At 39.0% G+C, this 16,463-nt stretch overlaps 1 protein-coding gene across 4 annotated transcripts in view; it reads left to right on the top strand.

Moving 5' to 3' along the window:
- Positions 1-2,796: 2,796 nt before the first annotated feature.
- Positions 2,797-16,463, top strand: part of Nbas (neuroblastoma amplified sequence) — a 295,155-nt gene continuing 281,488 nt past the window's right edge. For 3 of the 4 annotated variants that reach the window (XM_029484416.1, XM_021178925.2, XM_029484417.1), the window contains exons 1-6: positions 2,801-2,928; positions 4,805-4,859; positions 6,300-6,336; positions 7,455-7,532; positions 7,854-7,901; positions 13,007-13,050. In XM_029484416.1, the coding sequence (XP_029340276.1) occupies positions 2,815-2,928; positions 4,805-4,859; positions 6,300-6,336; positions 7,455-7,532; positions 7,854-7,901; positions 13,007-13,050 (376 nt within the window). In that variant the 5' untranslated portion in view covers positions 2,801-2,814. Of the gene's footprint in view, positions 2,929-4,804; positions 4,860-6,299; positions 6,337-7,454; positions 7,533-7,853; positions 7,902-13,006; positions 13,051-16,463 lie in introns of all 4 variants that reach the window. The other variant, XM_021178926.1, reaches the window with a different exon arrangement.

Below are 16,463 nucleotides of genomic sequence, written 5' to 3' on the forward strand. Positions count from 1 at the left end.
AAGATTAATGTTTCTATCTGTGAATGGAAGTTCACATCTCAAGCCCAAGAAAACATCCTTTGTTTACTGTAGCTGTATGATCACATGATAGGGAAAATGGAAGGAGCAAAAGTAACTCCATTGTCTGTCAAAAGGAAAGACAGGGACGTGGTTGGACATAGAAAGGTGTCCATAGTTGAAAGTGGGTGCTGTTCTGAGGAACTGTATAATTCTAGTGGGGACCCTAACATTTTCCCTACCAAGAGTTCCTACCTCTTTGTAGTCCATAATATGTCAGGTGAGAAGTGCTCTTTGCATCTCTTTGACTTGTTATACTGTATGGAGTAGGAAGAAAAATGCTGCGGTTTGTTTGCAGTTGGGAGCTTGATGCAAAGACATCACTGCTGCAAAAGAAATACTTTGAGTGTGTAGAAATAAGTGATTTGAAAATTTTTGTGTAGTGAGAACTATGCAAAAGACAGATACAAGAGGTTTGCTCGCAACCAGGAGTTCTAAGGTTGTAGGGGCAAAACACCACGTTTGTCTAAAAAATTGCTTTTGAAAATTCTTTACTTATTCAACACAGAAACACACATAACTTTTTTTTTAATGTGCATTGGTGTTTTACCTGCACATATGTCTGTGTGATGGTGTTGGATCCAGACAGGTGTTATCTGCCAAGTGGATGCTGAGAATTGAATCATGGCTGTGTTGGTTTGAATATGTTTGGCCCAGGGAGTAGCACTATTAGGAGGTGTGGCTTTGTTGGAATAGTGTAGCCTTGTTGGAGGAATTTTGTCACTGTGGGTGTGGACTTCAAGCCTGGAAGCTGGAAGCCTAGTAACCTTCACAAGGAAATGTAGAGATCTCAGCTCTTCCTTTACCATGTGTGGTTAGATACTGCCATGCTTCTGCCTTGATGATAATGGACTAAACCTTTGAACTAGTAAGCCAGCCACAATTAAATGATATCCTTATAAGAGTTGCCTTGAATCACAAAAGAGATGACTCAGTGGTTAAGAGCACTGAATGCTCTTCCAAAGGTCCTGAGTTCAATTCTCAGTTAACCACATGGTGGCTTACAACCATCTGTAATGGGATCTGATGCCCTCTTCTGGTGTGTTGAAGACAGCTACGGTGTACTCATATAAAAATAAAATATATCTTCAAAACCAAATAAACAAACAAAAAGAGTTGCCTTGGTCATGGTGTCTGTTCACAGCAGTAAACCCCTAAGACAGTGGTTCTCTGGAAGGACAGTCAGTGCTCTTAACTGCTGAGCTATCTCTCCACCCTCTTGGAAGTATGAATTTTGTCCTCTGCTCTGTGCTTGGTATTGTTATAAACACTGAGGACACAGTGCGTCTGTGAAATGAATCTATTATACCTGACGACGTTGCACTCTTCTGGGCTAGAGTTTACATTTTTGGAGGATGAGGACAGACTGTACACAAGTAAAATAAATTATACATCACAGAGCATATCCAATGATAACAAATGTTGTGTTAAACACATAAGCAGACAAACAAACAGACAACCTGAGCAGGCACGGGGAGGGCTGGGAAGCTGGAGTGGGAAGAAAGTGAGTGGGAACTTAGACAGGAGCAAGAGTTCGGAGGGAAGGTGGCATTTAAACAACAACCTGAAGGAGATGAGACAGCAATAGCAGAGTCACATCAGGTACAACCTCTATGTACAAAGAACATCCGTGCCAGATCTCCTGATGTTTATGTGTGTCTGTTGTCTTAGAAACAGCAAGGTTGAATGGTGTGTGTGTGTAGCAAAAGTTTAGCTGTGAGAGTACAAGGTGCAGATGAACTTGGAGAGACATGGGAACCATTAGACACGCTCCAGTTGTGCATTTTATTATACCATTGCCTAATGCACTAAGTTGGTTATTCTATAGGATAATTTCTGAAAGGTATCTTGTGAATTTGCACTTCTTTTCAACTCAACAACAATGTGGTCATCCTGGTCATAATTGGCTCTGCTTACAGTAAAGGGCCTTCCAAAGACAGGCATATGCTGAATGAATGAATGAATGCATGAATGAATGAATAAACGAGCAAGCAAATGAGGTAAGTTTCCCCTCTAGGGAATCCTCAAGCTGCCCTATCTTTATTGTCCTCCACACCCTTTCTCAGCTTGGCCTCTCTATTCACCCTGTCTGTTATTGCAACTTAATCTTCCTATGTCTTGTGTACCTCCTAACTGAAATATTCTCTCCTGACTTCCAGTGAACCCAATTCCTACCTGTAGTTGAAGGCACATCTCTGTACTCTGAGCACTGGGGAGGCTCAGGCAGGAGGACTGGGTCTGAGGCTAGTCCATGTTGTATGGTGATTTTTAGGACATCCTCTCTTACACAGCTGACAAGTTCTGCTTGTTACAGGGTGTCTTCATCAGCCTCACTGTTTTTTTCTAGGTGCCTAAAACACCCTTCCTGTGAACTGAATAACCCCTTGGTGCATTTAAAGTCCACTGTCTGAACACGTTCTGTGTTTGCGGAAGAATCTGTACATGAACACCAGCACTCTGAGAGGTTCTTGCAGCTTCGTAGAAGCTGACTGGGTAAGAAAAGTTCAGTGACTTGACTCATTTCAGGCACAAATGAGCAAAAAGTTGGACCAGGGTCCAAATATCTCAGACAAGACAAGGCCAGTCTTAGACCCACAGATCTGTCAAGTTTAGCATTCCCTTTCTGTCAATTTTAGCATTCCCTTTCCGCACTTAATTCATTTTACTCTGCCAATCACCAGCGGCCGCGTCCGGGAAAGTTTGACCCGCGCGAGTCCCCGTAGTGCCCCTCCCTCCACCACTCTGTTCCCGGCCAACATGGCGGCCCCCGAGTCAGCGCCGGCTTTGAGTCCCGGCTCTGCGGACGAGGAGGAGACGATTCTCTATGACTTGCTGGTCAACACCGAATGGCCACCTGAGACAGAAGTGCAGGTGAGCCGGGCTCTCTTTTTAAGGCTGTAGACATGGCGCGGGCGCGGGGCGTGTAGAGCCACGTCGAGGTGCCACGCTGTGCAAGTGGAGCGGGGATAGCAGCTGTGTTGTCTCCTGGCAACGGCGGGGCTGCCGGGTCCAGGGCTCGCTGAAGGGTGTCTATAGTCAGCCTTGGCTCCGAATTCGACTGTGTATCCCCACTCAGGCTGTCACCCTCTCGACAGGTCACAGTGTCACTCTTCTTCCCTAGGTCCTTGTCATATCCGGACTTGCCTTGTAATCTTGTTACCTGTGGCGGGAGAATTTCGCAGGACTCTATCGTCCTTTAAAAGTCTCAGTAATACGCATTTACTAGTGTGTGTGTGTGTGTCTGTCTGTCTCTCTCTGTCTCTCTCTCTTTGTGTGTGACACACACACACACACACACACACACACACACACTCAGACCCCAGATATGGTGCAGGCTGCTGGGCATTCAGAGACAGTGTTTTCATGGAACTTGCAGTGTGGAGGAGAGATAGCCAATCCAGTGAACGTTTCTCATTACCAAGCCAGAAGTGCTGGCTGAGTAGAATGCCAAGGGAGTGGAGAGAAAGAAGCAGCGGTTCTCCAATTCTGCTGGAGACAAAATTGTGGTGTTTGCCAACTTATGGACCCTTACTAGTTTCCTTCGGGTCATAGGGTGAAAGCAGGAGTCCAAGGCCCATTTACTTGACATACACGTATCAAGTGCCTGGCATGCCCCTGTGTTAGGCCCTGAGGAAGCAGCATGGCTAGGAAGAACCTTTATTAACGACTCTTGAATCTGGCCCACTGAGCTCCTTTACCTTGCCTTCTGGGTATTTATTCTACTTGTCTTCAATTAGGTCTTGTAATGGCAAAAATCTGCATATTTGTTATTCGTTTCGGTTTCTAGTGAGTGACGTGGACATTTTGTAGATGATGAAATTGAGAGGCTGCTGCTGCCTTTAAGTTGGATAAAGATATCTAGCATTTCAGAAATGTCCGTAATACTGTCTCAGAATGCTTAGCACTATATGCTGATTAAAAAAAAAAAAAACAACAACAACACGGAGTCAACTTATATTGAAACCTCGTTGTCCTCTGCCTTCTCTTATCTGTCTTCTTTATTGATTTCTACATCTGTTTCCTACAGCTGCTGCCCTATAAGCTCTGCCTGGGATCAACTTTATATCCCTCCACTGTGCCAAATTGTCCCCTGATGATTCCTTCATGTTTGTTAAGCGAGCGTCCTAGGGAGTAACGTATCTGTTCTTACTGATTACTTATTCATTTTATTCTTGGTAGAACTTGAAAGCACTCTACTCACTGTATTTGTTATTCTTTATTCTACAGACAGTGCCATTCAGTTTACGTTTGTGGACTCTAATTACTGTAGTAGTTACATATCTGTGTTTTGTTAATAACATCGTCTCCATGGATACACAATAGGTAATCACTTTTCCTCTTAGTGAAATCTGTTTTAGGTCTCTGTGCCTGCCCTATAGACTGCATTGACTGGGCAATTAGTATTGTCTTTGTTCAAACCCAGGCCCCTGAACGTCATAGGCAAGTTCTCTACCATTTAGACACAGCTCAGCTCTGCCCCTGTGGTTCCTTGTCTTTTCATTGGTGTTTTGATTTGGAAACTGTTTCTAACCTCACCTTGGTGTTCTTCCTGACATGGATCTATAAACATAATTCTCACTCTTATTGCTACTACACACAGTCCATATTGCAACCTGTAAGAAGTTTTAAAATACTGATGCTGGTATTCAATGCTCTGGATATAAGTAGAGAAGTATAAATTTAAATGTTTCAAGTATTATAAAATTCTCAACTGTAAGTTTTTATTTATTTATTTATTTTATTTTAGCCCAGAGGCAACCGAAAGCACGGTGCATCATTCATCATCACAAAAGCAATCAGAGGTAAAGAGGCCTTGCATTTTATGTATTATATAGTTTGTGGACAGGTTTTTCTCCTTTCACAACTATGCACTTTACCTATGAACCAGGAGGAGTCTGAAAAAGAGTTAAGCATCAGCCTTATTGAACCACGAGGACTTTATAATATTAATTAACAGATTGATATAGTTCTTCTAAGCTGACAAGTTAAGTGTTGTTTTACATTTATTTATTACATATTATATGTATGTATGTGTGTGTGTGCCTAAGTACATGCATGCGTGTGTACCAAATGTGTGCCGGAACCCATGGAGATCTGAAGAGATGTAGAATCGCATGGAGCTGAAGTTACAGGTGTTTGTGAGCCATCATGAGTGTGCTGGGAACCGAACCTAGGTCCTGTGCAAGGGCAGCCAGTGCTCCTCAGCCCTGAGGCAGCTCTCCAGCCCTCGGCTGTAATGGTTAGCTGTGGGGACTTGGCCACAGTTTTCTTTGGGAATGTGACTACCTGCCTTCAGGCCTTGAAGGCCGTCCTCATGCTGCATCTGAGTTCCTTATGAAGAGAAAATTCAACTTAAAGAAATAGAAAATTTGTGGCTAGCTGTGATTTTATATAAGTTCTAATGTATTCGATTTTTATAATCATAAATGAAGTCTTGGTTTATTTAGAAAAAATATATAACTGATCAAAATAATTGTAGAAAAAATTGAAAGTATAAACATCGACATATTTTAATAGAATTTTCTTTATTTTGCAACTTAGAGATGATGTTCTTCAGACTTTTCTCCCTTGGTGTATGCCTAGCTGCGTGCATGGAAGTGTGTGTGTGTGTGTGTGTGTGTGTATAAGAGAGTGCAGAAGAGAGAGAGAGAGAGAGAGAGAGAGAGAGAGAGAGAGAGAGAGAGAGAAGAAAAAGGAGGAGGAGGAGGAGAGTGTGTGAGAGTGTGATGATGTAAAACAGTTTTAAACCCTTTTAAAATTGGCTTTTCACAGACTTCTCCAGTTATTGCTTATATAGTTGCTACAATGTTCAAATTAATATCTTGATTTATATTTTGTATAGTTTTATTTTAAAGGGCAATTTACTATAATTTCTAGTAATGGCTTGATTTAACATCTCAAAACATTTTAAAATTTTGTAGTTGGGAAATATTTTAGTGTTTCAAAAACCATAAACTTGGATTTTGTTTTGTTTTGTTTTTTGAGACAGGGTTTTTCTGTGTAACCCTGGCTGTCCTGGAACTCACTCTGTAGACCAGGCTGGCCTCAAACTCAGAAATCCTCCTATCCCTGCCTCCCAAGTGCTGGATTTAAAGGCATGTGCCACCACTGCCTGGCAAACTTAGATTTTAATATAAAAAGTTATCTGATCTTGTAAAAGTTATAGTATATATTAGGTTGGCTTTATTTTATAAGTTGTTTACAAATAACTGTTAAAGGACAAGTGTTTCTTTTTATTCCAGATCATCTGTTATTTTTTCGTCAGTACATCTGGTACAGGTGAGCCTTCAATTCTTACAAAGATTACTGTCTTCTGATTATTTAAGGGTTTTAATATCTGATTCTGGTGGAGATGTTGACATCCAGGCAAACCTGGTTTTTAGATTAGGATTTCAAGGATTTGGTGTAAGCTGATGCCACACACCCCAGTACACTTGCTAGTTCTTGTTCCCTTACTCAATACTGATCATCTCCTGATGACCCCTGATTCCTCTGACGTGGGCTCAACTGCCTAGGAAATGCCCGTATGTTGGATCCGTGTGTTGTATGTGTCTTAACAATAAGAACAGTTGTATTCTTATTGTTACATCAGCTATGGTCAGTGGTTGAGTTGCTGTGTGTTAGTTCTTCAGATTTTGCTTGTTGCATGCTTTTGAATTCTTTGAGTGTTGTTATGTTCAGCTGTGGTGCGATTCTCAGCTCTAAAGAGGGTGATGATATAAAACACTTTTTAAACCTGGTTTAAAATGTGCTTTTCACAGACTTCTCCAGTAATTGCTTATATAGTTGCTACAATGTTCAAATTAATATCTCAACTTATATTTTGTGCAAATAGTTTTATTTGTACAGGGAAATAAGTAGTCTAATAAAGTGATAAAATTCTGCATTTGGCAGTGTTTGTAGTAGCTCTTTGCTAACCTTAAACTTAACAATTCTGGAGATAAGATAGTCCTACTATAGAGACCTTTGATCTCCTCTAGAACTACTTGCTCAGTGGGTTTTTTTTTTTTGTTGTTGTTGTTAGTTTTTTATTTAGTTCTTTTTTAGTCTGTATATGTGCACATTTTTTTTTGTGCACATATGTTTATATACGTATATGTGTGTGTGTGCACATGTGTTTGTTGTTATTTCTGATTATGTACAGTTTAATAGGGAAGAGATGAATGAGGAAATTGGCTACGTTGGTCAGTGTATGGGCTGTTAGTACACCATGGGGTGTTTATCCCAAACACCTCATTACAATTTCAGATGTCAAGTTAGTAGCTTTGGATTTAGGTTACTAATGTTCAAAATTTATATCCTAGTATCAAACCTTCTCTCTATAGATGTAGTTATTACTTTCTTCCATATGATTTTCGTAGTTCAGTTTTAAGCTAACTGTTATGTTGTGGTTTCAGCCCTGCTCCGTTTTTGCTTCCTGATGGACTGGTTCGCTTGGTCAATAAACAGATAAACTGGCATTTGGTACTTGCAAAGTAAGTATGTGTAAAATCCATTTAAAACTCTTCTAACTGCATTTTTGTCTAAATTACAACACAGACATGGATTTTGGGGGTCCTTGTAGCTTTCATTCTTGATCTTTATTAAATTTCCTTTGTTACATATGGCCATTGTTTGAACATAGGGATTTAAGTTATATTAAGTCATTTTCTATGATTTTATACCTGCATATTAATTTAATTGTCAAACCAGAAGGCAGATAATGAAAGCAGAACTTAAAAAACCTGTTTGTGTTGTAATTGTGTGCATGCTGAAGACTCAAGCACTCAGGGTTTCTTTCCTTGTCTCCCATGCAGCAATGGCAAGCTTCTGGCTGCTGTCCAGGATCAGTGTGTGGAGATCAGGTAAGGTTAATGTGTCCCTATGCATGGAAGATGTCTTGACAAAAACAGACTACTACTTATACATAGGAATAAGACTTGAAATATTTTCCAAAGTGGTGTATTTGAAGGAATTTTTCTACAAGTTAACTTTGTAAAGTGTTGATTGTTAACTTAGAGGCGATGCTCCCTCAGAGTGGTTTGCTCATCTTTGTGCTTTTCTGTTTACTCTGCTTACGCCTGAGAAATGATTTTTTTTTAATGAAATGAAGATAATATTCTAGAAGTCTGGAACTAACTTGTTTGACTAGTTACTGCTGGTGGGTCAACTGTTTAGAGCAATGTCAGGTATCTCAAGATATAAAACAAAGCCAGACAGCTTTGCAATAATGGCACAAATGTGTCAATCAATGGTTATAGGTCTGTGAAAGACCAAGGTGGCATGATTACTGGACATCTGTTGGTGACATTCAATGATTTATTCTCATCTAAAATACACCTCTAGGGGCTGGACACATGGCTCAGTGGTTAAGAACACTTCTTGTTCCTGTAGACGACCTGGGTTCTCTTCCCAGGACCTGCCTGGAGGCTTACTGCGTCCTGTAACTTCAGTTCTAGGGAATCTGATGCCCCTTCTGGCCTCCATCTGTACGTGTATGCACATGGTGCACATGAACTCACTCTGGCATCCACGTAAATAAAGACAAAACTCAGAAGTAATTGCAATGTTGTGAAGTTTGCATCAACACACTAAATATTCTAATACTGAGGGTCTCTCTCCCTTTTCTTAGGCAAAGCTTACCTATTGATTGTCAAAATATAAGTGGAGGGCTTGGGTGATGGCTGAGCAGATAGATAGCTTGCTGTGCAATCTAGAGGAGTGGAGTTTGGATTCCTGGAACCCATGTAAAAAACTGTATAGTCACAGAGTTCTGCTTGGAATTCCAGTTCCTGCGGTAGACAGAAATGGGATCCCCACAGCAAGCTGGTTAACCATATCGACAATGTAAGCTCTGGTCTGAACAAGAGACCCTGGTGCAGCATGTAAGGCAGAGGCTGATAAGGAAGATATTTGTTGTCAGTTGTAGGTCTGCACATGCACATGTGTATACCTAAACATATGTGGATGTGGATGCATGCAGGCATTTACACCATGCACAAACAAGAGAAAAGTTAAGGGCAAGAGGTTTAAAGATTCTTAGATACTAATGGAAATGTTTTTCTGCTGCTCCATTGTTCTTGACTACAGCAGTACTGGTACCTACTCTGTTGCTATCACACTGGTCTTAGTTTTCTGCTGGTCTAGTTATTCTTCCCATGTGTCTAAGCAGTACTGGATTATCTCAGCCTTTGGTCTTTTCTCTATCAGACATTGGCTTCATGTGGGGAGATTTTCTGAGTCCACCCAAGCCACCAAGAAAATGATGGTAGTCTTCCCACACTAAGTAATTTAACCCAATGTGGCTATATGAATCCTTCTGTGTTACTGTTTTTTTTTTTTTTTAATGACTTCTTTAAGAATTTTTTTTGGCAGTGTTTAAATTTGTATTTTTTGCAGGGATTGATAGAACTCATTTGTTTCAGATTTGTGAGTGTGCTTTGAGAAACAAGCGTTTAGTATGTGCCTTACTTACACACAGCAGTCAGAAGACAACATTCACTTTCCCAGGGAAAGAGAAGACGGATGAAGTGATTGTGGTATATCAGTCAGGGCATGGTGTGTGATCAAGGTACTGAGGTATGGGATGTAGAGCTTGACTCAAGCTCCATGGAACTTATTAATACAAGTTTTTGATGAAAGAATAATTGCAAAAGCTTTGTGTACACAAACTTTGGTCTGCAAATAGCTCCACCAGGAAGCCTTTGAGAGCACACTGTGTATGGAATGCCTCCCACCACAACACCTGTAACATTGAGAACCCTTACTGTTATTCTTGGTAAGTTAATGCCATGGCTGGGTGTATTCCTGGTAACTCACAGAGTCCGGGCAGGTCTGAGAGGTTGTGCAGATCATCCTGGACTTTAAAAATGAGGAGCTGGCACATGTGGTTAAATGCCCTGTACAAGAATTCAAGATCTGTTCTTCTCCCCTCAGGTTTTGAGTTCTGTGTTTTAGCCATGCTGTGGTTTGGTATAGATGCGGTTCATCCCTCTTATACCTTTAGCACTTCTGTTTTTTATGACTCCACCATGTGCCATCTACCAGGAGTATAGAGTGAATGAGAGTCTGCAGCTCTGATTGTATTGTGTTTTCTTTATAATTAGGGATAGTCTCTTTTTCTCAGTATGATATATTTCTACAAATATTGGTCTGGTGATGTAGCTCAATCAATTCCCCTCAAAAAACATCACTCTCCACTTGTCTATTTCCATGAACTAATACAAATTAATAGTCTACACGTAATGAATAAATGTGGTCTTTGCCTGAGGAATATGAAGAACAGATAGTAAGAGGGAATTATGGGGATGTAGCATTGCTCAAAGCTGGTATTCTGTTGCTTTTGTTGAATGAATATAAGCACGTGTATTGACTTTGCAGTAACCAAAAAGGAATTGTTTCCCAGTAAGTGAGGAATGATCAGCAATGAAAAAAGGCAAAGTAAATTCCCCAAAGTAAACTCTGTCAGCAGCGATTGTTCTGGAAGTTTTGTTTGAGATAGGATCTCCAGCTGGCCTAGAATTTGTAATCCTTTTGCTTGGATAACAGATGTGTGCCACTATATTGGGCTGTTCTTTAATTTTAAAGACACTTGCTTTTTTTGTTCCACTTGCATTCTGTCTACAATAGTGAAGAACATTTATGTTTTAATTACTTTAAACATTGCAAGACAGACTACCTAATGGGACCAACTTAGGTTCAAAGAGTTTATTCTGGCTCATAGTTCCAAGGAGATGCAGTCTATCATAGTGGGAAAGTCATGATGGGAGGAGCATGAGGCTGCCTGGTCTTATGGCATCAGTAGTCATGAATCATCGAGAGAACAGAAAGTGGGTTGGGCTATATTATATAACATCCAGGCCTTCCTGCAGTGACTAACTTCCTTTAGTTAACGTCCACCTCCTAAAGGTTCTACAACGTTTTCAGACACAGCTACTAACTGAGGACTAAATGGTAAAACACATGGACATGTAGGGGCCATTTCCTATTTAAACCACGAGGTACAATGTAAGATTGTCTCAGTAGTGATTGTAGTAATGCTGAGTAGGTGTTTCAAGTGTGGGAGTTGTTTCTAGTATCATAGGTCATTATTTGTTGTTAGGAAGCAGTTAAAATGGGGAATGGTTACTGAGAAAAGAGACATGAAGAGCTGAAGCAGTTGAGTTTTTAAGAGGTAGGCCCCCTTTTCGAAATAATACTTGGGATGCAGTTTTCCAGTGTTGTGTTAAATGCTGTCAATCATTTAGGATGCTGTCCTTAACTTGCCTGTGCTAGGGGCTGACTTTGGATAAAATAACAATTTGTGAATTACTCTTTAATTGGTAATTTGCCAGCAGCTACAAATTATAATTGGTTAATGTTTCCTTATTTCTTAAATAGTGAAGTAATAATTCCATATGGTTGTGGGTTGTTGTTTATATGGGGACTAATTAGAAGTTGTGAAAGAACCCAGCAAAGACACAAAGAGACTCTTATAAAGACATTTGTAAATATTCCCACCCTAGAGTTTGCTTAACTAAAGTGAACGATGGATGATGTTTTAGGAAAACCATTGTTTCTGTTGGCTTTCCTCTTCCCTAGCACAATAGCAGCACTCCTTACCATCACATTAAGGATGAAAGCAATGCACAGTCAGTGTTTTCTCTACGTGGTGTGAGGTGCTGTCATCCCATTTTATTTAAAGGGAAGGGCAACAGTAACCCTTTGTCTCAGTCACAGAGATTGAGCTGGAGTCAGGTCACTTTTGTTTCAGAGTGAGTTCTTTTTGCCTCATTCCATGTGGGAGCTGATCAGTGTCTTGTCTTAGATATTTATTTCTGTATTTATGTCTGTAGTCATAACAGCATTTGAAAATAGCTAAAATATTAAAAGTTTTGTAAACTATTTAAAAAACAATGCTTAATAGACCCTTTAGAAATAATAGAAAATACAGTTAGTTCAATAGAAAGAAAGAATTAGAAACTTGTTTGACTCTTCAACTATTTTACTGTTAATATTTTGACACACCTTCTTTAGTACTTCTCTCTCTCTCCCTCTCTCTCTCTGATTAGATAATATTGTTTATTCTATTTGACACCAATTTCCAAAATACTCTTGTGATTTGTAAATTTAATTTACGTTTTAAAATTTATGTTACTTTTTCCCCCTAAGTAACCCTTGAAATTAATCTAATATGAAATCATTTCATGTCATGTATGATAATTGCATAATATTTCATTAGATGTGCACAGCAAAACTTAACAAATTTCTTTATACTTGATGTGTTTTTCTTCTTTATAAGTTAGATTGTATTGGTTTCCTTGATACCTATATAAATCTAATTATTTCCTGGGAATAACTTTGTAGAAGTGAAATTTCTAGGTCAAATCCTATAGATATTAAAGTTTTAGGTAAATGTTATTAAATTATGTTCTAGAAAGTTCACCAGTTTTTGTTTTGCATACAGTTTGTTCTAATTATACTACAATGCCATGTATTTCAAGATTACAGATTATATACAGGTCACTGGTTCATGTATTATAACCTATTTATGTTTGTGATTTATTAAAGTATACATCCTATACCTCTCTTTTTCTGTGTGATAGAGTTTGTAATATGGTGTGGATTAGTGGTTCTTAATGGTATCAATGTGGGGAGGTTTAATTAATAGTCTTACTTGGGTTCTGTTCTTGATTTACTAAGTCAGATTCTTGGGCCTTTGGTACAGGCATTCCTGCTATATCATAAGACAGTGCTTAAGCACACTTGTGTTGGAGCTCTCTGCTCCTGCCCTAGTCCCATTTCTGTAATGAGAAGATTGCTGTTAATGAGAGAATCCATTTGAGACACTAAACCACCATCTATGTGACAGAGGGATGACTTTCTGTAACTTCTAGGCATTGTCTAGACAACAGTATCTCAGGTGTTTCATAGAATCTCATATTGGTGTCCTTAGGTAAAACTATTGTTTTTATTTCTCATATATTTGTAGGTCTGCAAAAGATGATTTTACATCAATTATTGGGAAATGTCAAGGTAAGAGTTTCCAAAATTTTGACATATGAAAAAATATCAATTAGTAATGGTTTACAATGTTCCTGTCAAGTGCAAATAGATATTCCAAAAGAGTTTACTAGTAGAATTATTTTTATGACTATATTAAACTTACTTAAATTATAATTATTCAATCTTTAATCTTCTTTAAATATTTTGCTTTGATATATATGTTTTAGGACTTAAAACATATATAAATTAAGTTAAATTGTGTTTTAAAATATTCAAGACTTTTTTTCTGAAAGAGTAATTTGTAAGTGTAATCTTCTATTTTGGAATCAGTGCAGAGATAAATATTTAGTTATAAGTTCAGAGTTCTTCAACAAAAACTAGTAAAAAAGGATGTGCTTTCATCTTTCTTTACTAATACTTATAAGTTTAAGATTAGATATTTTATTTAATTGTCAGAAAGCTAATGGGAGTCTCTGGCCTCATTTGTATTATTGGTAATATGCATATAATTTTAAAATATTAAATTATAGAGAAATTATGTGAGTTAGTACACCTTAACATGATGGTGCATGATAGCTCCTTAGAACATGTGAAACAGTAACTATTAGGTACTGCGACTCTACCTAAAATTTGTCAGTGATTGTCCATGGCTGTGGAACTGAGTTCTTATTTTGTAACTCAGGATTCAGGATCATCTTAGCTTACCCATCTGTCTTAGTCAGGGTTCTAAAGCTATGATGCGACACCAAGACGAAAGCAAGCTGGAGAGGAAAGGGTTCATTCGGCTTACAGTTACACACTGTTCATTATCAGAGGAAGTCGGGACAGGAGCTCAAACAGGGCAGGAACCTGGAGTCAGCAGTTGATGCAGAGGCTATGGAGTGGGGTGCTGCTTACCGGCTTGTTTCCCACGGCTTGCTCAGCCTGTTTTCTTATAGAACCCAGAACCACCAGCCCAGGGATGGTTCCATACAATGATCACTAATTAGGAGAATGGCTGCAGGCTTACTGCAGCCTGATTTTAGGGAGTGGTTTCTTAACTAAGTCTTTGACTTTGCGTCGGGCCTCCTTCCCTTGGTATAGTTTCTTCTGACAGAAAGCTTCTGCTTTTGCCTTGCATTAATTTAACTATTCCTGCCTTTGTGAGGTCAGATAGGAGCTCTTTCTGCAGACCTTTCCTCTGAATCCTCTTCCCTACCATTTGTGAATATCCATGATTCTCTGATACTACAAAACTTAACCCTGATTTTCCTTTCTTAATAGTTGTTTTTTCTGTTTCCCAGTTTAGATTATGTGGTTTTTCTAATTGTGTGACAAAATATTTGACCAAAAGTACTTAAGGAAGAAAGGATTTATTGGCATAGATTTTACAGTCAATCATGGAGGCAGGACTGTATGATTGGCTAAATAGTTGGGAATCACAGAAGAGATTGGGAGCAGGGTGGGGTTATAAAAACTCAAGGCCCACCCCCGCACTGAGCCACTTCCCTTAGTAAGACTCCACTTTTAAAAACATACGACTTCTCAAGTAGTACTACCACCTGGGACCAAATGTTCAAAGACAGGACTGGGTGGGGAATATTTCCCACTCAGTCATAACAGATTGTACATTCTTTGAAGGCAGGGCTCTTCTACATGGTAGTTACATACATGTCTAGTGCCCATCATGTTTCCCACACATGGTTTTCACAGATTTTGACTCTGTTAAGTTGGTAATGATATGTGGAAGCTAGTGAAATGATTTTTATGAACAAATGTGTGTTTGTCTATTGGCTGATTTTGGAAACGTCTGAGAATAAATGTTTATTTGTTTGGTATACTATAGTACATATACACATTTTTGAGTAATTATCAGTTATGCTTTGTATTCCTGTTGTGTACTGTGTATACAAACCACAGCAGGACCTTGTGTATTGATAAGCCTTTTCTATGGAGTAGTCTTTCCAAGATAATAAGGCAAAACAGTGTTTAAATGTAGACTATAAAGTTGGATCTCAAATATTCCCTGCATTTACTTCATGTAGTATGCTGAACAGTAGTTGCTATGTTAGGTCATATATTAGGTCACGAAGCCTCCAGAAGAATCGTGTGGGCTGTTGAATTGCATATTCATTAGTTCAGCCTTCTCACCTGCTGAAGGTGTAGGAAGTCTGAGATAGGGCTTCTTCTGAGCATGCTCAGTGTTGGAGTGATCCTGATATATAGGGAGGATCCTTTTGAGTATTGGCATTAGGTACCTGCTCTTAGCTACTAAGTAACCTGAAAAGCCACAAGTTAACATGAAAATGGAAAGTTGAACTATTCTGTATTTCATACAAATTATGTTTATTAAGAGTTTTTTAGTATGTACTGTTAATGTGGCAGTCTAGATGAGATAATGCGGTGAGGACTAATGCTTTATTTTGCTGGCTTATGGATGTGGGGATTTATGACCTGAATGCTGCATTAATGGCTTCTCTCTATTTTGTATAATGCAAGGCAATGATCATTTGCTTACTATTTGACTCATCTTTATGGGACTCACTCCCATATGCCAAATGATATTTCATGTGTGCGCCCAGAGAAGGAGAGCCAGATTATTGTTAATGCATTTTTGAGACTACATATTGCAGAGTCTGTAAACTGAAATAGGAGCTATTTGGTTCCACGTTGATATTTTTCAATTATTGTTTTATAAAAGATAGGCCATTTGAGAATATTTGAAATGTGGGTTGGAAGTTGTTTGGCTCTGCTTGCTAGACCATTAATTCAGCCTTCCTTTTTTTTTTTTTTTTTTTTGTCCTAAAAGTAGCAGATGGGGTTAGACTTTTCAAAGAGCTTCTATGTTTAGTGTTTCATTTTCTGGCTAATTGTAATAATGCCGAGAGGGTGCCCACTGGCCTTCAAGTTCAGGATGTGCAGGTTGACAGCCCCTGGTTGCCTCTGACTTCCCAAAGCCTCATCAGCTTACTGTCAGATGCCATGAAAGAGTGAGTTTTAAATGTATGTCTCAACATGAAGAATAAGAAATCATAAACTATTTGAAATGCCCAGATTTTGAAATGAAATACCCAGTTTTCAAAGTGTGAGTCTACTGTCTCAGATTATCCAACATCCCTTCTCTCCTTTTCTTTTTGAATTTTTGTTTGTTTGTTTGTTTTTTGCTTTTTTGAGACAGAGTTTCTCTGTGTAGCCCTGGCTATCCTGGAACTCACTTTGCAGACCAGGCTGGCCTCAAACTCAGAAATTCGCCTGCCTCTGCCTCCAGAGTGCTGGGATTAAAGGTGTGCGCCACCACACCCAGATTCTTTTTGTATTTTTATGAAAACATTTTTTCATTGAAAGTGTAATACACATTCTCAGTAGCAAGCAGGGATGAACAAAAATAGACATAACCCATCTCAGTCAGGAGACAGCAGTGCTCCCCTTTACCCATGTCAGTCAAGAGACAGACAGTAGTGCTC

Source organism: Mus caroli, chromosome 12 (genome assembly GCF_900094665.2).
Source record: "Mus caroli chromosome 12, CAROLI_EIJ_v1.1, whole genome shotgun sequence".
In the NCBI taxonomy this organism is placed as follows: domain Eukaryota; kingdom Metazoa; phylum Chordata; class Mammalia; order Rodentia; family Muridae; genus Mus; species Mus caroli.